Source organism: Microcaecilia unicolor, chromosome 2 (assembly GCF_901765095.1).
Source record: "Microcaecilia unicolor chromosome 2, aMicUni1.1, whole genome shotgun sequence".
In the NCBI taxonomy this organism is placed as follows: domain Eukaryota; kingdom Metazoa; phylum Chordata; class Amphibia; order Gymnophiona; family Siphonopidae; genus Microcaecilia; species Microcaecilia unicolor.
In genome coordinates this window covers 67,483,955-67,507,079 of record NC_044032.1, presented here as the reverse complement: position 1 = coordinate 67,507,079, position 23,125 = coordinate 67,483,955, and the positions used below count along the sequence as shown (strand labels likewise).

General features: G+C 42.3%; 1 protein-coding gene across 2 annotated transcripts in view; it reads right to left on the bottom strand.

Annotated features, from left to right (window-relative positions):
• TARS1 (threonyl-tRNA synthetase 1) overlaps positions 1 to 23,125 on the bottom strand; it is a 110,663-nt gene that overhangs the window by 42,618 nt on the left and 44,920 nt on the right. For both annotated transcript variants that reach the window (XM_030193010.1, XM_030193009.1), the window contains exons 9-14: positions 17,977 to 18,123; positions 7,539 to 7,637; positions 5,820 to 5,986; positions 3,161 to 3,323; positions 2,928 to 3,065; positions 1,441 to 1,518 (exon numbers count right to left, since the gene is read on the bottom strand). In XM_030193010.1, the coding sequence (XP_030048870.1) occupies positions 1,441 to 1,518; positions 2,928 to 3,065; positions 3,161 to 3,323; positions 5,820 to 5,986; positions 7,539 to 7,637; positions 17,977 to 18,123 (792 nt within the window). The remainder of the gene's footprint in view (positions 1 to 1,440; positions 1,519 to 2,927; positions 3,066 to 3,160; positions 3,324 to 5,819; positions 5,987 to 7,538; positions 7,638 to 17,976; positions 18,124 to 23,125) is intronic.

The following is a 23,125-nucleotide window of genomic DNA, read 5'->3' as shown; positions in this document are numbered from 1 at the left end:
AATCTGGGTGTTTAAAATTAGGTGCACTCTACAGGCTTTGTTTATTAAGACGCACTAGCATTTTTAGCATGTGCCTAAAATTAGTGTGTGCTAAATGCTAGAGACACCCATATAGTCCTATCAGTGTCTTTAGTGTTTAGCACGTGCTAATGTTTAGTGTGTGCTAAAAATGCTAGCGCACCTATAGCACAGCTTAAAAAGGGCCCTATGTCTCGAAGCAGATACTTTGAAACTGTCCCCTTTAACATGGATGCTTGTATTGCTTGTGCTGGACTAGGGATTAAAAAGGAGAGCTTTGACTTCTGTATAAATCATGCCACTGACAAAAAAAAAAAACTTAACACATAAAAAAGGTGGGAGACGTATTTAATCTAAAAGTTCATTACCACCTAATGATTTCTGTTTACAAGTACATAAGTACATAAGTAATGCCATACTGGGAAAAGACCAAGGGTCCATCGAGCCCAGCATCCTGTCCACAACAGCGGCCAATCCAGGCTAGCGGTTTATGGACTTGTCCTTTAGGAAACCGTCCAACCCCTTTTTAAACTCTGCTAAGCTAACCGCCTTCACCACTTTCTCCGGCAACGAATTCCAGAGTTTAATTATACGTTGGGTGAAGAAACATTTTCTCCGATTTGTTTTAAATTTACTACACTGTAGTTTCATCGCATGCCCCCTAGTCCTAGTATTTTTGGAAAGCGTGAACAAATGCTTCACATCCACCTGTTCCACTCCACTCATTATTTTATATACCTCTATCATGTCTCCCCTCAGCCGTCTCTTCTCCAAGCTGAATAGCCCTAACCTCCTTAATCTTTCTTCATAGGGAAGTCGTCCCATCCCCGCTATCATTTTAGTCGCCCTTCGCTGCACCTTTTCCAATTCTACTATATCTTTCTTGAGATGCGGCGACCAGAATTGAACACAATACTCAAGGTGCGGTCGCACCATGGAGCGATACAACGGCATTATAACATCCTCACACCTGTTTTCCATACCTTTCCTAATAATACCCAACATTCTATTCGCTTTCCTAGCCGCAGCAGCACACTGAGCAGAAGGTTTCAGTGTATTATCGACGACGACACCCAGATCCCTTTCTTGGTCCGTAACTCCTAACGTGGAACCTTGCATGACGTAGCTATAATTCGGGTTCTTTTTTCCCACATGCTTCACCTTGCACTTGCTCACATTAAACGTCATCTGCCATTTAGCCGCCCAGTCTCCCAGTCTCGTAAGGTCCTCTTGTAATTTTTCACAATCCTGTCGCGATTTAACAACTTTGAATAACTTTGTGTCATCAGCAAATTTAATTACCTCACTAGTTACTCCCATCTCTAAATCATTTATAAATATATTAAAAAGTGTAACATAGACATTAGACTAAGGGCAGGAAGGCCTGTGACCGCCACAGACTCTTAATATAAATTTACTAACCTTGGGTCCATAAAAAGCACCATCACCAGGGTTTAACTCCCACTTCTCACCAAATTCATTAAGGCTGTTTTCAAGTTGCTGAAAGAGAGAAGAGATTACAGTTAAAAATATATATATTTTTATCAATTGCATTGGGAAGACAACTTTTAGTTTGATATATACTTACATTTATTTTTTATTTATTGGGATTTACTAACTGCCTTTATGAACATACATACAATTTTGTTAACAGTATAACAATTATTATAACATTTATGCTGTAATTGCTTTTTCTTTCTCCTTTGAGGTATACAATTTTAATACTGGACATACAGCAAAAATAAAATAAAGATTGTTTTAAAAAACTGTAAACTGATAAAAATTTTAGTTACAGGATGTGATGCTGTCGTGCCCAAGTTTGAAACCAGACCTCCTTCAAATAAGAAGGCTTCTGTGGGCTAATACGTATATAACAAAAACATTTGGATAACTCTTAGGCTGACAATGTTATCACAGAGTACTACTGTACTCAGAATAAATGTACAACAGCTGAATGCTAATTTAATTTCTCATCTACCACCTGTAAGCTATCAAAATGGTATACATTCGGGTACGGTGGGAATTTTTTTCTGTCCGAGGGCTCACAATCTAAGTTTGTACTTGAGGCAATGGAGGGTTAAGTGACTTGCCCAAGATCATAAGGATCTGCAGTGGAATTTGAAGCAGACTCCCCTGTTTCTCAGCCTGAAGTTCTAACCATTACGCTACTCCTTCGCTCATATTTCTAATCTGCCTTTCCTTAAACAGGAAAAAGATCACATTTTCCCACACATTTTCCCCTTTGTTCTTGTCTTTTAGTGTTGATTTTTTGTTTCATTATTTTTCTTTGTGCTTTTCATAGCTCTCCCTTCCTTCTCCTCCAGGTATTCTCCCAGCCTAGAACAATGCTCTTCTTCCTTGCAGTCCATTGCAGCTTTGTACCCTGGGCTCCATGATTTCCTCATGCCAGAACCTGCTGCTGACACCCTCACAACTCCCTCAGGTCTAAGCAGCCTCCGTAATTCTCAGCCTGGGTTCCAGCATCTCTATCAACTACCAAGCCTCAAATTTTAGGTACCTGGACATCCCGGTGCTTGGGATTTTTCTAGCCCCAATCATTCTGGGCTACCTTTGATATGAAGATTGCACCATTGTTGAAACCAGCTATCTTGTCAGGGTTCAGCTCAGTCTTAGGCAGCATTGGGGTGACTGTTCCACATCTTTTTTGCTTCAGATCTTCTGAGGGAGGCCAATACAGACAGGCCAGAAATACTAGTCCTGAAGTACCTCCTTGCCAGTCAAGTTTTCAGGATATCCACAATGAGTATGCATGAGATTGATTGGCATACCCTGTCACCCTTGTATGCAAATCAATCTCATGCATATTCATTGTGGATATCCTGAAAATCTGACTGGCAAGGGGGTACTCGAGAACAGACTTGGAAAACACTGTTAGGTCACCCACTTACCTTTTCTGCTTCATTCCACACTTCAACATCTCCCAGAAATTTCTCAGGGCGGGTAGAGAGATTCAGTTTGAAGGAAAATCCAAAAACGTCATAAACTGCACGTAAGAAATTCAAGCAGCTTTTTATCTCCCCTTCTATCTAGATATAAAATGCACAAAAAATGCATTATTTCTCTTGTATCTTTTGTATGTTGAGCAACTGATAGAATGTTTTTTTTTACCTGAAGGCCCTACCTGTTCCATAGTACAGAATATGTGAGCATCATCCTGCTGGAATCGCCGAACCCTGGTGAGTCCTGTGAGAGCACCCGACAGCTCGTTCCGATGCAGTACCCCAAAATCAGCTAGTCGCAGAGGCAACTCACGCCAGGATCTTGGCCGGTGATCAAACATAAGGCTGATCCAAGAAATACAATGATTAGCATACACAAGATCTTAGAAATTTATAGAAGCATGTAATTATCACTAGTTATTCTCAAGAACAGGCAAAATTAAGATTCTTAATAGCAGCAGCTTACAAATTAAACCAAGTAGGGGGCATATCCTTTAACAATTCCATAAAGTAAATCAAGATTTCTAAATTTTCCTAAATATCTATTAGTATCCCCCAGTGACATGTTATGATGGTATGGAAAGAATCAAGGATTCCTCTAAAATTGTTTATCTTCATTACAGACGCCTTCAATCTCCCTAATGGAAAATCGGGGCAGAATCAGAGAGGCATTTTGGAAGGAATATCTGAAGTTTGTAATGATAGTTTGGATGCTACCATATTACTCAAAATCTCACAGATGGAAAAGTACTTGAGTACACCTCTGATAATGTGTGTGTTAAAGAGGAGAAGAAAAGGAAGAGATGGCCAGAAAGGGATAAAGATGTCAACAGCAGCCATACTACTGGAACTAGGTAACTGATATGAACTGACACAGCTGTGTTTCAGCATATGCCTTTGTCAGGGGTCCTAAATGTACTATGCCCAGTATTGTAGGAGCCTGCCAAGTCCTGGATTCTCAAGATATTTCCTTGTTTTAGAGATGTTAGTTTCTTGGGTGTGAGAATTTATTTCCCAACATATCAAGGGCTACTCAGACAAGACAGAAGTTATTCTTATATAAGAAGTATGATATTATTTCTTTAGATCAGTGGTTCTCAACCTTTTTTCAGTCGGGACACACCTGATGGAGGATGCTCGTATCTGTGACACCCTGCTTACTTGACCCTCATGAACCTTTGCTCTGATACAATATGTCAGTTCATATGTACTACGTGCAGTGCTTTTTTTGTGCCGGTACACACCAGTACAGTGTACCGGCACCTTTTTTTTTTTACCTCCAGAGTCCCTTTGCTCTCACTGCCTGCTTGAGAGTCCGGGCTCCCGATCAACCAGTACAAGGCCCAGAACCAGCACACTCAGCCTTCGAGCCTATCCGCTCATGGAGGCCCTGTTGGTACCACCCCCTATATTATAAAGTGTTACAATTTTAGGTAAACAATACTCAACCATATCGTAATTGTGAGCTCTAGGCTTCATACCCAGAAAGTACCGTAAGGCCCTCTTCCCTACTGCCAGACTCACTCTATTACAAAAACTAGACTCCCCCTTATCCGGCCTCACCTAAGAGTATTATGTCCCTCCGCACTACAACAGAGTGAAAACTCAACAATAACAGATCTTGACAGAGTAAACTGGGCTGCTTACCGCCACCCCCAAAATAATTCCTAAGTGAGATGATGGTGTAAAAGAGTCTTATTTTAAAAGTGCTACTGCTAACTTCATTTTCCTTTTGTAAAGGAGTTGCCTGATTTAACTCAACTAACATCTTTTGCCTGTTCTCAGTCTTACTTACTGTATCTTAGGGGTTTTACAGCTTTAATACCCCGGTTTTACTACCAGAATGATGACCTTATGTAAATATGCAATCTAGGCCTCCTTGTGTAAATGTCTGTGTCGCCTTCAAATTTTTTGAATTTTAAATTTTTACTGTAAACCACTTGATCTACAGCCTGCTTAGTGATCGATCAAAGTGGAAAAGTTGTAAAGTTTATTTCTTTCAGGTGTTGAAGGCCCCTTTGAATCCCAAATGAAAACGAATGCGAGCTGAACTTGTATGGTCCGAGTCCCACATATAGCGATCCAGTTTAGAATGGGCTAGAGAGAGCTTTGACGGAAACTCCAGTTGTTTGGAATGCAAAAACAGTGCCAGGCTGACTTTTGTGGTCTGTGTCCCACGGATAACAGGGCGGATTCGGATGGGCTGGAGTGAGATTTGACGGTAACTCCGGTAGTTGGAACATAAAGGCAGAGCTGGGTGGACCCCCATGGTCTATGTCCCAGAAACACCAACGAAAGTACACAATCAAGTATATAATATCACGTTTATTGTTGATTTAATTTAATTTAAATCTATAGGGGAGGCGGGAGTGATTATATAGAAAATATCCCACTATCTTCCTCCTTACTTCTGATCTCATGCCCTACCCAAACTCAAAAACAACCGCCTACCCATTTCTGTATCTCACCACACCTAGACTCAGAAAACATCAAAATACAGAAGCAAACTCCTGGGTAGTTGCAAATAGAAAGTTATGGTGAGAGAATCCCAGGTTTTTATTTGACTGACTTGGAAGACGACAAAGAAATGGAGGAACCATTAGGCTATAAAGAAAAAAGAAGATAAGCTTTGCATCTCAATTGATTGTTTCATTAGAATCTTTAGGGCAAGTGCCACAAGGTAACCATCTGTCTTTCCATATAACTCAGAACATCTTACTCAGAGGGGTATTGCGAAATACTCACAGGACTTCACAAGAAAAATAAAAACTGCCACTTACAGCTTATTCAATCCAACAGTTAGCTATTACTGTACTTCAGATTTGGAATTACTACACATACCAGTGTCCTGGACAGTTCATGGGTTTCAGAGCAAAGATTTCCTTCTCCACCTCAAAGGAAAACATGTTTTCACTGTAGTGCTGCCAGTGGCCAGAGGTCTGCCACAGTTTGCTGTTGTAAATGTTTGGAGTGATAACCTCCTGGAAACCTCGATTTCTGTATTCACTCTGGAAGAAAATATTAGCAAAAGCCCACATAATAAGATCAGGCAAAGCAATAAGTAGGCTGCAGTTTTACAAAATAGCAACACATAGCAAAATAACACAGAACTACACATCCTGTAAGACTTGTTTCAAAGAACTTACAATTTAATTACAATTGTAAATGCTTAAAAAATTTTTTTTAAAAGAGTCAGCAATGGTACCTAGCTGCCTGCCACATTCAATATTTCTCCAAAGCCAAAACAGGAGTCACCAGCTACCATCACACAGCACGAAGCAGTGCCAGCTTTGCCACCACCATTGTCTGACAGATGAAGAAAGCTGCAGTCACATAGCAAAAGGAAGAGAAGCCACAGCTACTGTGGTTGTCATGCAACAGAAGAAAAAGAACTGCAACTCCTCAGCCAAAACAGAAAGTAGCAGCTGACTGGACTGGAAAAGGAGGAAGCCTCGGAAATTGGACGAAGGTATGCTGGGGTGAGTGATTGTTACCACCACCACCACAGGCTTTGCAGAAAAGGGTTCTTATAAACTAGTGCATAGGTATATGCATGTAAAATGTAGATGCACTGTGGTAATGTGGCCAAGGGTGTGGCTAGGATTGGGCACAAACTCAGTTAGACACATAGGGTTTTCAAGAAAAAGGGAAAACATTTTATTATTTCACTCAACATGTGCACCCCTGTTACTTCACAGGTTTTAGTTCAGCACAATTATAGTCTGTTTTCTCTATGGTTCCTCAGATATTACTGTCAGCACTCTCTCTCTAGGGCTGGTTCCCAGCCTATCCTAACACAGCGTCTATTAACCACTTCCTGGGTTCCTTCTGGACATGCATGAAAACAAGTTCTTTCTGCATAGAATTCAAGGTTCTCCCCTACCTTGGTAGTCTCCCCACATACACTCTGGAGGGTTAAGCTTGAGCCACACTGCTTCACTGACCCTCTCCTAGGGCACTGCAGCTTAGCTTCAAGTGGAGTCCTTTCCTCTCCCGGAAACCTCTGTAGCAGGGCCTTCCTGGTCTGTTCAGACTCAGGGCTTTTAACTTCCCCCTGGCCTGAGCCCCGCCCCTCTGCCTCAGCAACCTAGCAACACCCATTGCAAGGAGGCTGAACTGCGTCAACCTCAACCTCTGCAGACTAGCGCCATCTGCCAAAAAGGGGTTGAACTGCACCAGTGAGAGTGTTTCCTATCCGCCACTCACTCTTCTCAAATGCACAAAAAGATGTCTATATTTAGGTGGCCCACACTTAGGAATTCCCTGAAGCTGGAGTTGTAATAAAAGTGTGCGTTATGTAAAATACGTCCACAGTACAATTTTACACTTACTTAGGAGCAAGTGAAAATTAATGCACAATGGGACTCACTGTAACCAGTCTATTTAATAGGTCTTTATAAAACAGGCACCTTTTAGGACTTTTCACACAGACACCCCATGATAAAATTATTTTACTACTAAAAAAAAATTGGTCTAAGTTATTTCTAATAAACCTGAGATTCCCGCACCTTATGAATTTGCATAACCTAAAAATGCATGAATAAAATTAGTACTATTTACCCGGATGAATTCGATGAGTTGGTTATAGATGTAAGCTCCTTTAGGAAAGAAAAAGCAGCTTCCAGGGCTGAGCTCATGGAAAAAATACAGCTCCTGGTCCTGTGGAAAAATCAATACATTTACCTATACTTTGTAGTGCAGAGTGAAAGTAGTTTTCTTGGTCCTGAAGGAAGCTGGATTCTTTGCAGATTGACAATTCTTAGTCAATTTTAAGAATTACCCAAAGATCTCATATCTAAGAGGTCTTAACAGTTGATTTACATGACTATCTTTAGGCATTTCTTATTTGGTACACCAGGGGCGTAGCCAGAAAACAGATTTTGGGTGGGCCTAGGCAAGAAGTGGGTATGCACCAAGTGTTCTCCTCCCCACCCAACCACCAGCAAAAAAAAAAATCTCAGCTGGCAGGAAAATGCTTCTTTCCACCTTGGCAGTCTGCAGAACGCATGCGCTGAAAACTAAGCATGTGCAGGTGCTGGTATCGTGGAAAGTAGCATTTTCGTTACCATCAGGGGGAAGTCTTCAGCTGATGGAGCTTGGGATCCCCACCAGCTACCGCTAAAAGTGTGCTACTGTTGAGTGGGCCTGAGCCCTAATTGAGTGGGCCCTGGCCCACCCAGGCCCACCTGTGGCTACGCCACTGTGGTACACTAAGAAGAAATATCAGTTTGCAAAGAATCTACTTTTCTTGGCATGTATGTACATTGTTTACTCTCTAGCTCTAAAACCATGAATCAAACAGAACTCTGAGAGGAATACCTTTCAATTTTCCAAACAATCCTGCAGCCATGTGTACAAGTCAAAGGCCAGCTATAATTCAGAATGACAACAAACAATCAGTTCTTTCACTAAGAGATCAGGTTTGTCTTTTTGAGAGGTCAGGAGAAAATAGTTATTTGCTTGCTTGGTGTCCATAGCTTTTCAGTTATTAAAGCTCAACAATTACTCAGATTTTGAATTATCTTGTACATCTCAATACAGTCTAGTGCAAAATTATAGGACTTTTCCTTTGAAGGAGTTCCTTATGCTTTGATTGTTTCCACTTTTAAGGAGGAGAGCTGGCTACGGAACCACATGGTTTACATATACCAAGCTCCCTCTGCTTATATTGTTGTAGTGGTGTTGAGTGCAATGTTTTTAGTGCTCGTTTCTGTTTTTCTTTCGTTTGTTCTGATTTGCATTTATTGCTTACTTATGCCTTTATTAGGAACCAGTATTGAGGTGTCTCATTGGTTCAAATTAGATCACAATGGTACAAAGATTGCTGCTGGCTGTATCATAGTAACATAGTAAATGACTGCAGATAAAGACCTATACAGTCCATCCAGTCTGCCCAACTCATTTACATGGTATGTGATACTTTATATGTCTACCTGAAGTTTGATTTGTCCTTGCCTTTCTCTGGGCACAGACTGTAGAAGTCTACCCAGCACTGTTCTTGTACTAAGTTCTGGACCTAACGTTGAAGCCCCTTAAAATTTACACTCCAGCCCATCCATATCTATTCACTCACAATCAGGGAATAGACCGTAAAAGTCTGCCCAGCTCCCATTTTGTTTCCCAATTACCGGTGTCGATCGAGCGTTGATTTCATAGTAAAATACTAAATGACGACAGATAAAGACCTGAATGGTCCACCCAGTCTGCCAACAGTCATACCATTAAATCATGTTTATACCAACAATGAATGTGATTATAAAATACTTGATCAATGCTTCTCTCTGGCATTTCTAGGACATGTCCTTAGGTTCCAACTATTTAAGTTGCCACTGAAGCCCACGCCAACCTATCCAAATCCATGTCATCATCTGCAGAAAACACACCGTAAAAGTCTGCCTGGCCCTGTCCTCACATTCCAAATTACTGGAGTTTCCAACAAAGCCCCCTCCAACCCATCTTAAACCAGTTTGCCATATACAGGACCCAGACCTTACAAGCTTACCAGCACCAGGCTTAGTTCTTCACATCCAGAATCACCATCAAAGCGCCACTCGACATACAAATACATATACAACCATTTAAGTTTTGTTTTTTATACCATTTGTTTTCTAATTTGAGATCCTCTGTGTTCACCTCATGCCTTTTTGAATTCCGTCACAGTTTTTTTTCTTCACCACCTCACTCGGGAGGGCACTGCAGGCATCACCCACCCTCTCCATGAAAAAGAATTTCCTGACATTACTCCAAAACATACCACCCCTCAATCTCAATTGATGTCCTCTAGTTTTACCATTTTCCCTTCTCTGGAAATATTTGTTTCTATATTAATGCCTTTCAAGTATTTAATTTTTTCAATGTACTTCTTATGGTTTTTTGCATTTTATCCTTAAACTGTCATGATATCTATCACTCTATCAAATGGGCAAAACTTTTGCAAGATTTAAAAAGAAAAAGAAAAAAGGAAAACAACAACAAAAAAACAGCATGCAGACTCAGTTTTCCTATAGAAGGCTCACCTATGTGATCTAGAATCTGCAAAATTTATGGAAGATATGGAAGGGAATAGGGTCTTATTCCCCAGCCGTTCAGAAGAAAAATGGAGTGATTATACTAATCAGGTCTACATTAAATACCACTATACTTGGTCAGCAGAATGATCTTGCTGGCGGGTGGCTAATATGTGCTGTACTTCTAGGGCAAGATAGAGTTAAACTTTGCAATATGTATGCTTCAGTCACAGATGAGCCAAAAATCTTCCAACTCCTCTCAGAATATTTGTTGCAGTACTCAAATATGCCTTTAATACTGAGTGATGACATGAACGTGCCCCTAGACTAGTGTTTTTCAACTGGTGTTGTGCAGTTGCTCCCCAGGTAGGCCACAGGAGTTCAGGAATCCCCATGACACTGCCTGATATTTTGTTGTTGTTGTTTGCAGCAGTGTCTTTTTTTCTTTCCTCCTCTCATGCTGCAATTCTCTCTCCCTCCTCCCCGAGTGCGAGTCTGCTTCCCCTCCCCTCCCATGGGTCCAAATACCTCTCCTGCTTCTTCCCATGCTTATGGCACTTCAAACATGTCCCTTGCTGCAGCAGCGATCAACACACTCTGTCTGCAGCTGGCCCTGGAATCTTTCCTCTGCATATCCAGACCCCTCTGCTGATGTAATTTCCTGTTTGCATAGGCATGGGAGGAAGCGGGAGAAGCATTGGGCCCACAGCTGGGGGGGGGGGAGCGTGTCAGGAGAGCTGCTGACTCACTCTCGGAGAGGAGAGAGCAAGGAGACAAGTTTGAAGTGCCACAGGGCTGGGCAGGGGTACAGCTGCAACATTCGCAGGGTGAGGGCAGGAGAGCTGTTGGGGGGGGGGGGCAGGGGGCAAAAGAAAATTCCAGATTTTCTTTTGCCTGTGGGAGGGGGGAGGAGAGGACTGAGGAGGGGAGACGTCAACCTACCTACCACAGGGGTTGTGATAAACTACCTGGGGGCGACTGGGCAGAGAGGGGAGATGCCAAACTACCCAGAGGGATCCAAATAGAGAGGGGGGGAAAGATGAGATGAGATGTCATAGTGGGGAGAAATGTGGGAGATGGAAGGAAGGAGGGGGGATATTGGACTCACAGGGATAGAAACACACGTTGCACTGGGTATTTGGAGAGGGAATGTGAGAGAGAGATATACTGTCCTGTGGTGAGATGGAGGGAAGGATAGGGAGAGATGCTGGACACAGATTAAAGGATGGAGAGAAGACAAAGAGATAGTGGACCATGTGGGAAGAATGGGAAAGATGCTGGGCCATGTTGGGCAGGGAGGGTGGAGAGAAAGAAGAAGCTGGACATGGGGATGATTAGGGACACAGAAGAGAATAGGGACATGAACAGAAGGTAAATGCTGGATAGAGTGAGGGTAGGGATACAGAGGACCAATGCGGAACTGGGGGGGAGGGACAAAAAAGTGAAATACTAGACTTGGGGGAGCCTATGGTCAGGGAAAAGTGTGGTATTGGATATGGGGGGATTGGGACACAGAGGGGTGATGCTGAACAAGGGGGGTAGGGATACAGAATGGAGATGTTAGGCAATGTTTAAAATGTTTATCATGTAATGTGTTTACATTGTAAATAGTATACTATGCCATACTTTGTATTGCTATTTGAATATTTTTACTGCTGTAATTGTCCATTGCTTATGTTTGATTTATTCTTACCGTACACTGCCTTAAGTGAATTCCTTAAAAAAGGCAGTAAATAAATCCTAATAAATAAATAAGGGAAGTGAGATGCTGAAATGGGGGGGGGGGGGGGGGGCAGGACAGGGACATAGTGGGAAGATGGATAGTAAATATGGAAGAGAAGAGGGGAGTCAGGCTGAACATACAGGGAAGAGAAAAGGGGAAACCGGCTGCACATCAATGGAAAAGAAGAGGGAAGACAAGATAGATTTGAGAAGGAGGCAGAGAAATTGAAGAAAGATTAACATGAAAGATCAGTACCAAAACAGGCATAGGAAAGGAGGTGAGAAAAGAAATTGCAAATGGAAACAGAGTTAAGTGCACAGAGGAAAGAGGAACCAAAGATTGAGAACAAGATGATTCTAATAAAATCACCAGACTACAAAGGAAAAATGATTTTATTTTCAGTTTACAGATTGAAATATGTCAGTGTTGAGAATTTATATCTGTCAGATTTAATTTTGCACTGTACAGCAGGACATGCATTTCTGTCTATTTCTCTGGTGTTGCATGACATGCAGCGTCCTGTATCTCAGTTTTTGTCTGCATGTTTTTTGTAGTTCCATATTTTGTAACAGGTGAGAGTCATGTTTGGCACCTGCAATTGAAGTAAAACATTCTGCAGGCATGTGCAGTGTAGGAATCTGTAACAGTCAATCTTGTTCCAGTTTCCCAGCAGAAGGTACACTGCTGCTCTAGTGTACTTCAATAGCATATTTAAAGTAAATAACTATTTCTGAAGGTTACAGGTATAGGTGGGGATGGAACAGGTTTTAGTGGGGACGGGTGGGTATGAGTTAGATTCCAGTGGTGTGCCTCGACATTGTTTGTAACTTGTTTGTGCCATGAGAAGAAAATCACTGCCCTAGATCCAACAGTCAAAATGCAGACCTTCAACTTTTTGTGCCCAACCTGGGCTGGTTGACGTTTGATGGATTTTGAAATTGGATGCAAAGGACATTTTTTTACTTATTTCCACACTTGACATATCAGGATTGACTATATTCAGCTCTCCAAGGGAATAGTGTTTATGGTTTCTGAAGCATGTTATTTAACCATGAGGCAGCAGGCATATTCATTTCTAGGTGGCAGACTGGAGGTCATTCACCGTAGTGGAGAAGACTCAACAGTGATCTGCTGATGGACAGGATTATATTGTAAAACTGAAGCATTTAACTGTGATTTATCTCCAGCCACCATTTGGGAAGCCTATAAAGGTCAACATCAGAGGAGAAATTATAAATTACTAGTAAAAAAGGCCCGTTTCTGAAGGCAAGGAAACGGGCCCTAGACAGGCAATTCCTCCCCCCCCCCCCCCCGCGCTACGGCCCCCTCCCCCCCCCTTCGGAGAACCTGTCGCCCCCCCCCCGGACCGCCGAAAACCGCCCCCCGCCGCCGTTGTGTACTACCTATGCTGACAGGGGACCGAAACCCCCGACAGCCGAAGTGTTGTTGTGCCCTTCGCGTTCCTTCCTCATCTTCTCTGTAAGTTCCTCTGCGTGCGTGCATCTGACGTCAGACACACGCAATCAGACGCACGCAGAGGAACTTCCAGAGAAGATGAGGAAGGAACGCGAAGGGCACAACAACACTTCGGCTGTCGGGGGTTTCGGTCCCCTGTCAGCATAGGTAGTACACAAAGGCGGCGGGGGGCGGTTTTCGGCGGTCCGGGGGGGGGGGGGGCCACAGGTTCGCGGAGGGGGGGGGGTCGAGGGGGCCATAGCGCAGGGGGTGACAGATGATTCTGAGGCAGGGGGAGGAGTGAATCAGCTGTCATAACGTCAGTGCGTGTCTGCCTAGCAGACCACCTCCAGCCTAGGGAGCTACAGTCCCAGGCACAGAACATTGGAGGTGAGAATTATTATATAGGATGTAACATTAACAAAATCAGCCCGCGTTAAAATGTGCACCGACATAGAAAAGAAAATAGAAACTACTATACTACTACTATAAATCACTTCTATAGCGCTACTAGTCGTACACAGCGCTTTACAACTGAACAAGAAGAAAGACAGTCCCTGCTCAAAAGAGCTTACAATCTAAATCAGGACAAACAGACAGGATCAATAAGGATAAGGGAAGGACAGACAGAAGGACACAAGGATAAGATAAAAGTGACAAGTCAGGAGTCGAAAGCAGCATCAAACAGGTAGGCCTTTAGCCCGGATTTGAAGGCAGCCAGGGATGAAGCTAGACGTAATGGCTCAGGAAGCCTATTCCAGGCATAAGGTGCGGCGAGATAGAAGGAGCGGAGTCTGGAGTTAGCGATGGAGGAGAAGGGTGCAACTAGGAGAGATTTGCCTAGTGAACGGAGTTCTAGGGAAGGAGTATAGGGAGAGATGAGGGTGGAGAGGTAGTGAGGGGCTGCAGAGTGAATGCACTTATAGGTCAATAAGAGGAGCTTGAATTGATATGGAAACGGGTAGGGAGCCAGTGAAGTGATTTCAGGAGAGGGCTGATATGGGCATAACGACTTTGGTGAAATATTAGTCGTGTGGCAGAGTTTTGAACAGACTGAAGAGGCGAGATATGGCTGAGCGGAAGACCTGTGAGAAGCAAGTTGCAGTAGTCTAAGCGAGAGGTGATGAGAGTGTGGATGAGGGTTCTGATAGTGTATTCAGAAAGGAAAGGGCGAATTCTGGCGATGTTATAAAGGAAGAAACGACAGGTTTTAGCAATCTGTTGAATATGGGCAGAGAAGGAGAGGGAGGAGTCGAAGATGACTCCAAGGTTGCGAGCAGACGAGACAGGAAGAATGAGCGTGCTGTCACCCTGAGACAGCCTACATGTCCCATGCCAATCCTAGTGTTTTTCATAAGCTCTAACAGGCTAAATATGAAAACAATTATCTCCTTAGTAAGCAAGCTGGACAATAGGTTTTCCTTCAGATTGCCCACTATTATACTTCAGCCATTAAAACTGGCAGACTTTGGCAAAATGCGTGAAGGCCAAACACATTTGACGGTGCACTGTTGGTGTTAAAGATGCCCAGGGTGCAATTTATACAACTGATTCTGCTATAGCAGATCAATTTGTTCAGTTTTATTCGCATTTGTACTCTTTGGAATATTCTGACATGTCCGCTCAGTGCACAGCTTTTCTAGAGAAGCTACAATGCTCTACTCTGAGGCACAAAGATAAGGACTACCTGCTCCTATTACCATCCCAGAGGCCATGTCAGGCATTAAAAGTCCATCTGTCAGGAAAGCACCTGGATCCGATGATCTGCCTGTTAAATTTTACAGATCTCTTATGCAGTTGCTCAGTCCCAGGCTTCTCGACTAGGGCCATTTTAATGGAGCACTAATCACCATTTTGGAAAAACCTGGCTGGGATGCCTCTTCAATTGCTAATTACCATCCTGTATCACTCTTGAATGCAAAGTACAACATTTTTGCCAAGATTCTTGCTGACAGATCTGTGATGGGCATTCTCGTCCATCCAAATCAGGTGGGATTAGTTAAAGGATGCTACATTTCTGACCATGCCAGACTCTTTCAAAACTTGTTAGTAGTGGCACAACAAGTCACTCCTCAAGCAACTTTATCAAATCGATGCTGAAAAAGTCTTCAACCGCCTAGAATGGCAATATTTATTTAAAGTACTACATTGGTTTGGATGTGGAACAACTTTGGTTCAATTTGTCTCAGTGCTCTACAAGAACTGTCATCCTATACTGTGATAAATAGCTTGTGTTCCAAGGCTTTCTCATTGCATCGTGGAACGTGACGAGGCTGCCCATTGTCACCCCTTTGTTTAATCTCACTTTGGAGCCATTATTGTTAGCTATCTAGCAGGCACCGGGAATAGAAGGTGCCTGCTATGCAGGTATAGACTGTAAGTTGACTGCTTACGCTGATAGCACACTTCTATTTTTATCGCAGCCATCATTCTCTCTTCTAGCTCTGAACCTGTTGATCTCCGAATATGTGGAGTTTTTGGGCTACAAGATCAACTGGTCTAAATCTGACCTTAAGCCTCTTAACAAGTGGTATAAAGCATCAGATTTTGGCCAGTTTGACTAAGTGGGCAGCTGATGGTATAAAATATTTGGAAATCCAGCTTACATTGAAGAGATCAAATGGAGACACATGGCCAAAGTCTATTTCAACCCAAGCCTGCATGGATTAGTTAGTTTTGCATCAAAATAGTTAGACCCCATCAAAATGGTGCTGGTCACTCAGGATATAAATAACCTGTGGATGTCTCCTTTTCTATAATCAAACTAGTTTCTATGGCAAATTTGAGAGCACCCTCCTTCATTTTTTGTGGGCTGACAAACCACTAAAAATAGCAAAAAGAAGCTGATAAGAGTTCATGAACGTGGTGTCAGCTTTCCCAATTTTTACTCCTACCACCTTGTCTTTCACTACGATACGGCTTGCAACGGCTGACGATGCAACTACAGATAAAATATCGCCCTGGTTTCTGTCTAAAGCTGTCTCCATACAACCCATTACACTAAAACACCCTTGGGTCATGTGTTTGTCAAAACTTCCTTTGGACCACTATGTTTTGAAAATTACCACCACAGCACTGAAAGTGATCAATAGTCTGCAAAAGTTTCCATGGTTTAAGAGTTTGTCAGCTCCATTATGGTACAATCCAAAGATAATGGGAAACCAATCCACTGGAAATATGGTCAGATAGGGGAATCTGGTTTGCTTTCCTTCCCTAACCTCCAGGCTACCTTCTTGCTCCCCATTTAAAAGTTATTGTCAGCGGCTTTGGCTGCATCATTACATACATTCTTCAGTATATGTTGGAGCCTCGATCCATGATAGTCCCTCACTGGTCAAGGTTGTCACTAAAAGCAAGGCTTTTGGCCATAGATATCTCAGTATCTTGTAACAAAGATGATGCAACACATTCCAACCCTCTAGGTATTCAATATCAGTGGATAGATGAGACACAGCTCTCCAGCAAAGGATGCAGTCTGGGCACACTTTTGGACCTCCGCGAAAAGCCCAACTTTATCTGGAAGCTTCATGCAATCTTTTCTTATTGATTCATAGATCCTTAGACACATTAAAATGCAGAGGGCTGGCTTACAGTTGATAGCAGTTTGCTGGCACACTGCTTCACATGCTCTTTGATTGCTCTAGGGATCATACATTTTAGCAAGACATCTGGACAATGATTGGGCAACTCTTTCCTGGTCTGCCAATAATAGTCTTTCGTTCCACACTCACAATATTGTGATTATTGCCTAAAGGAAGATTGCATGACATTCTAATCTCTACAGCTCTGCAACAGATTCTGGGTGGTGGGAAGAGTTCTGGAGAACTTAGTGCCATTTTCTGGTGGCATACAGTCTTATTATACTATAGATCAGCTTCACGTAAATTGAATCTGCAATCTGTGGAAAAGATATGTGTGCCTTTGTATCTAAGCTCTGGGGGATTGATGGCGTCCCACCCCACACTTCTGTTTGATGACTATCGAGTGGTGGGTTGGCGAAACAGGGGGATGCTTGCGTTTCTTCGCCGAGCATCAATAATGGGGAAAAAGACTGTACTATCCGTTTGGTTACTAGCGGACCAGCCCGCACTACAGATGTGGCGGTCTCGGATGACATCCCTAAGGATGTGGAAAACCTGGCCTCACAGAAGGGAGACCGCTTGTTTCAGTGCTGGTCTCCCTTTTGGGATACCTTAACACCGACAGCCCGCAGCCAGATTTTGAATGGGTAGCGTCCACAAGGGAGGGCCGGGGAAGGGAGGGGGGGGTATAGGAGTAGGGAAGGGATCTGAGTAGCAGACTGAAGTAATTAGGGGATGTTATAACAAAAGAAAATGTTGGAAAATGTTACAAATGTTTATTGTTCACTGTAATCCTCTCTTGTATAAATAAAGATTTAAAAGAAAAATTTAGCAGCTGCATCTTCCTCTAACTGTACTTGTTGCCTTTTTTATCTTGAACTTTGAAGTGATTTAGGTGGTTTCACAGTGAACAAAGTAATCTGTGTGAGATTCTTCCCTACTGTATTATCAGATGTGCTTGTTTGTTTTTTTGCACCAAATTCTGGCTCCCACTTAGTTGATCCCTTTTACACTGGTTGTTGAGAAACCAATAAAAGATATTGAACTAAAAAACAAGCAAGACCATTAATCAAAACATCTAGCATCCCCATGTTCATTGAAGTTTGAATTTTAACTATGGTCACTCCAGGTAAGCCTCCACAGTGCTACCTGGGAAGCCCAGTGCAGTCATATGGACCTGTTAGGGTCACACTATATTAGAGAAACCAAAGAACATTGCTGCTTCAACTCACCCTTCCAATTTTCCGGTGATCTCTGTTTTTGGCCTCCTCCTGAAATTTCTCCCATTCTTTTAGCATTTTTGGGTCAGGAAATGAAATTCCATAAAGCCTCTGGAGGGTTTCCATATCTGCTTTACCTTCCCAGTATGTGGAAGAATTCTGGAAAAATAGAATAGCTGTAAATTAGAAATTCACAAACTGCTAGCACACAACACACAACACAGAGCCCAGAGACAGATAGTGAACAATATGGAGCCAGTAAATAAAGCTAGCTCTCAACTGGAAGTCTACTAATAAAGTCCTCTAATCAGAGCTGGAATTTGAGGTTGAAATACTAGTAGAATCTGTCTCAGAGAAAGCACCTCCTGTTTTCCAAAGAACAGAACAAGCATGCCAAAGCAAAATAGTCCAGGAATAACATCCCTCATGACTCCTACAGAGTAATGAAAGAACTAAAAAATGAAACTGCAGATTTATGCTTAGTAATATGTAACCTATCACTTAAAGTTGTCTATGGTACCTGAAGATTTGAGGGTGTCAACCTAATGCCTATTTTTAAAAAGGATTCCAGGGGTTATCCAGGAAACTATAGACTGGTAAGTCTGATGTCAGTGCCAAGCAAAATGGTTGAAAAACTATTATAAAGAACAAAATTAGTGAACACATAGACATATATGGATAAACAGGATAGAGTCAACATGGATTTAACCAAGGAAGCTCTGCTCATAGCAGAGAAACTAGCCTCATATAGATAAGGCTTTTCGAGAAAGGAAGAAGTGGAAGAACAGGTCACAGTTTCAAACACTGGAGGACTTGAGGGTACGCTTGTCAACCATCCGCCCTCAGACAAGGGACATCGTGAAACATCACCAAGCACAGATTTCTCACTGATATATATATATATATATTTTTTTTTTTAAGATAAGAGGGTGGCGGGTGGGTGGATTCTCTTTAAAATTGTTGTTTTTTAATGCATGTTATTTGTGGCTATAAAGATAACACAGCATTTAAAATTTTAATTATTGAACTTTAAACACAATCTTAATACTCATTTGTTAAATGATAAATCCTTAAAAATCTGTGGTGTGCATTTTTGCGCTTTGTAAGTGTGCAAAGAGATGAAAAAGGGTCGAAAATCACTGCTATATAGAGAGAGGCTGGGGCTCTTCAGTTTGGAGAAGAAATGGCTTTGGGGAATATGACAAAAGTCTATAGAAACCTGAGTGGAGTGGAATAGGTAAACACACATCAATTGTTTATTTTTGCAGTACATTTAAAATAGGAGAAAACAGTTTTTACTCAACGTATAATTAAAGTTTGGAATTCACTGCTAAGAATGCCAGATTACATGACCCCTACCTAGTCTGACCCAATATGGCTATTCTTATGTTCTTACCCTTAAGTTCTCCTGTGAAGGACTTATTGTAACTTAATATTTGTAATGCTATAAATTGTCTTAAGCACTATTTGGAAAAAGGTAAAAAAAAAAAAAAAACCTTTCATCTCATTGGTATCACAGTGAAGCCCTCTATGATGTGCATACCAAATCCATTATTCTCTGCTATAATTGGTAATTGGGAAGCAAAACTGGTGCTGGGCAGACTTCTACGGTCTATGCCCTGATCGTGGCTGAATAGACATGGATGGGCTTGAATGTAAATTTTAAAGGGCTTCGACGTTAGCTTCAGAACTTTTAGCACAAGAACAGTGCTGGGCAGACTTCTATGGTCTGTGCCCTGAGAATGGAAAGGACAAATCAAACTCGGGTATACATATAAAGTATCGCATACCGTGTAAAATGAGTTGGGCAGACTGGATGAACCGTACAGGTCTTTATCTGCCGTCATTTACTATGTTACTATATAATATGTATATCTATTAGTTAGGTAGTAACATGGTCCTTTTATACTGAACATATGGTTCTAGATTCAGGAAATGGCGCTCAAATTTAGATGCTGGGAAAAATCTGCCCTAAGAGCTATTCCATAAAGGGCACTCTGGACTGAGCACCTTTTAGAACAGAACAGCGTAGATTCCCCCACCAAACTTCAGGTATGAGAACTTGTATAAATCCTGCCACACAAGTTGGGTATGTAACCCCAATATTCTACAACACTGTGCCTAAATTTTGGGAATGTCCCTGACCCAAGCATTCCCCTCCCATGGCCGCACCCCCTTCTGGGTTGTGTGCAAGACCATTTAAGCATGCAGGGTTATAGAATAGTGCGCAGGTAGATCCATGCGCAAATCCAAATTAGTGTCAACATTGTTGACAAATTAGTGCTGTTTGTGGTCAGATCCCCTCCTCTTCCTTGCTGTCACAACCATTCAATGTCTCTGTTCAAACCACGAGGCTGAATAGTATCCTAGATGCAAATGAAGCACTGCTCCTTACGAATCAATATACCACCCAAGGGTCCACCTCTGTCCAGAACCACCTGTAACAGTACTGTATACCATAACTCGGTTACTGCATGATGACACTTTTGCCAATGGGTCGACAAAGGTGCAAAGGTTTGTAATGACCCATCATTGGGGCAACAGCTGTAGTAGAATTTAGGCATTGAGCATTGTGTACTGCTTAAGATTTGTAGAGCTTTGCACTATTATAATTTTTGTTTGTACATAGTGGTTTTGAAAATGTCTAAAATGTTACAATGTATTAGTGGGATACGAGTATTAACACAGTTAGTGTATTATCCTGCCTGAGGAGGTAACAGCATGTACATACCTGGTTTTGGGATCGGAACGCCTAATGTGCAATGATGGTTCCATCTATGATTCTGCCACATCTGTGATTCTCCCAATGTGGGAGAGAGGTTCTGGAAGCCAAATTTAGGCTCTTAGGTAGAAAGCTCAAATCCAGATCCTCTAGGGTAGCATTTTCTGAAATGCTACCCGTTCCACGTACAGGACCCAAGAGACAGGCAGAGCTCCGGAGTCTCAATGCATGGATGAGACGATGATGCAGGGAGGAGGGTTTTAGATTTGTTAGAAACTGGGCAACATCCTGGGGAAGCGGGAGCCTATTCTGAAAGGATGGGCTCCACCTTAACCAGGGTGGGACCAGACTGCTGGCATCGGCATTTAAAAAGGAGATAGAGCAGCTTTTAAACTAGAAAAGCCGACAGTCGCTCAAAAGCGCATGGTTCGGGATAAGGTATCTTTCAAAGATATCACCAAAACAGGGAAGATAGGGTATCCCGATACTGAGGTTACAGAGACCGTAGTAGATAAGGTGTCCTTAAATAAAAATCAGACAAAAGATTGCAAATTAATACTGTCAAGTACTGAGCATGATGTAAATAGGAACAACAAACATAGTTTGAAATGTCTATATGCGAATGCCAGGAGCCTAAGAAATAAGATAGGAGAGTTAGAATATATTGCACTAAATTAAAAATTAGATAAAATAGGCATCTCTGAGACCTGGTGGAAGGAGGATAACCAGTGGGACACTGTCATACTGGGGTACAAATTATATCATAGTGATAAGGTGGATCGAATTGGTGGAGAGGCAGCATAGCGAAAGCTACATACCTGTAGAAGGTATTCTCCAAGGACAGCAGGCTGATTGTTCTCACATGTGAGTGACGTCCAACGGCAGCCCCAGGACCGGAGAATCTCCCTAGCAACAAAAGTTTGCTAGCCTCCCGATTCCGTGCGCACTGCGCATGACCGTCTTCCCGCTCGAACGTGAGCGTGATCGTCAGTCCAGTAAAAAGCAAAGAAAGGGAAGACACAACTCCAAAGGGGAGGTGGGCGGGTTTGTGAGAACAATCAGCCTGCTGTCCTTGGAGAATACCTGCTACAGGTTATGTAGCTTTCGCTTTCTCCAAGGACAAGCAGGCTGCTTGTTCTCACAGTGTGCTGCTGCGGCTAAGAAAGCAAATAGAATGTTAGGTATTATTAGGAAAGGAATGGAAAACAAAAATGAGGATGTTATAATGCCTTTGTATCGCTCCATGGTGCAACCGCACCTCGAATATTGTGTTCAATTCTGGTCGCCGCATCTCAAAAAAGATATAGTGGAATTAGAAAAGGTGCAGAGAAGGGCGACGAAAATGATAAAGGGGATGGGACGACTTCCCTATGAGGAAAGGCTAAAGCGGCTAGGGTTCTTCAGCTTGGAGAAAAAGCGGCTGAGGGGAGATATGATAGACGTCTATAAAATAATGAGTGGAGTTGAACGGGTAGATATGAAGCGTCTGTTTACGCTTACCAAAAATACTAGGACTAGAGGGCATGCGACTAAGCTACAATGTAGTAAATTTAAAACGAATCGGAGAAAATTTTTCAACGTGTAATTAAACTCTGGAATTTATTGCCAGAGAATGTGGCAAAGGCGGTTAGCTTAGCGGAGTTTTAAAAAGGTTTGGGCGGCTTTCTAAAGGAAAAGTCCATAGACCATTATTAAATGGACTTGGGGAAGATCCACTATTTCTAAGGTAAGAAGTATAAAAATGTTTTGTACTTTTTTGGGATCTTGCCAAGTATTTGTGATCTGGATTGGCCTTTCCCAGTATGGCAATACTTATGTACTTCCCTTGGGGATGTAATGGAAGGAATGGATTTGAACTGAGCACATTAATATCACTATTATTTAGTATTATTTGTATATGTTTATATTAGGTTAAATACTGAGTATTATTTGGAAGCCAGTTAAACATTCATGCCAAGAAGTGCAGAGTGATGCACTTGGGGTGCTGAAATCCTAAAGAGAGTTACAGGAAAGAAGGAGAGAGATTAGTAAGCTCGACTCAGGAGAGGGACCTTGGGGTGATGGTGTCCAAGGATCTGAAGGTGAAGAAACAATGCGACATGGCGGTGGCTGTGGCCAGAAGGATGCTAGGCTGCATCGAGAGGGGTATAAACCAGCAGAAGAAAGGAGGTGTTGACACCCCTGTACAAATCATTGGTGAGGCCCCACATGGAGTATTGTGTTCAGTTTTAGAGGCCGTATCTTATCAAGGATGTAAAAAGACTTGAGACGGTGCAAAGGAGAGCTACAAAAATGTCATGGGATTTGCATTACAAGACGTATGAGGAGAGACTTGCTGAGCTGAACATGCATACCGTAAAGAAAAGGAGAAACAGGGGTGACATGATACAGATGTTCCAATATTTGGAAGATATTAATCCACAAACAAACCTCTTCCAA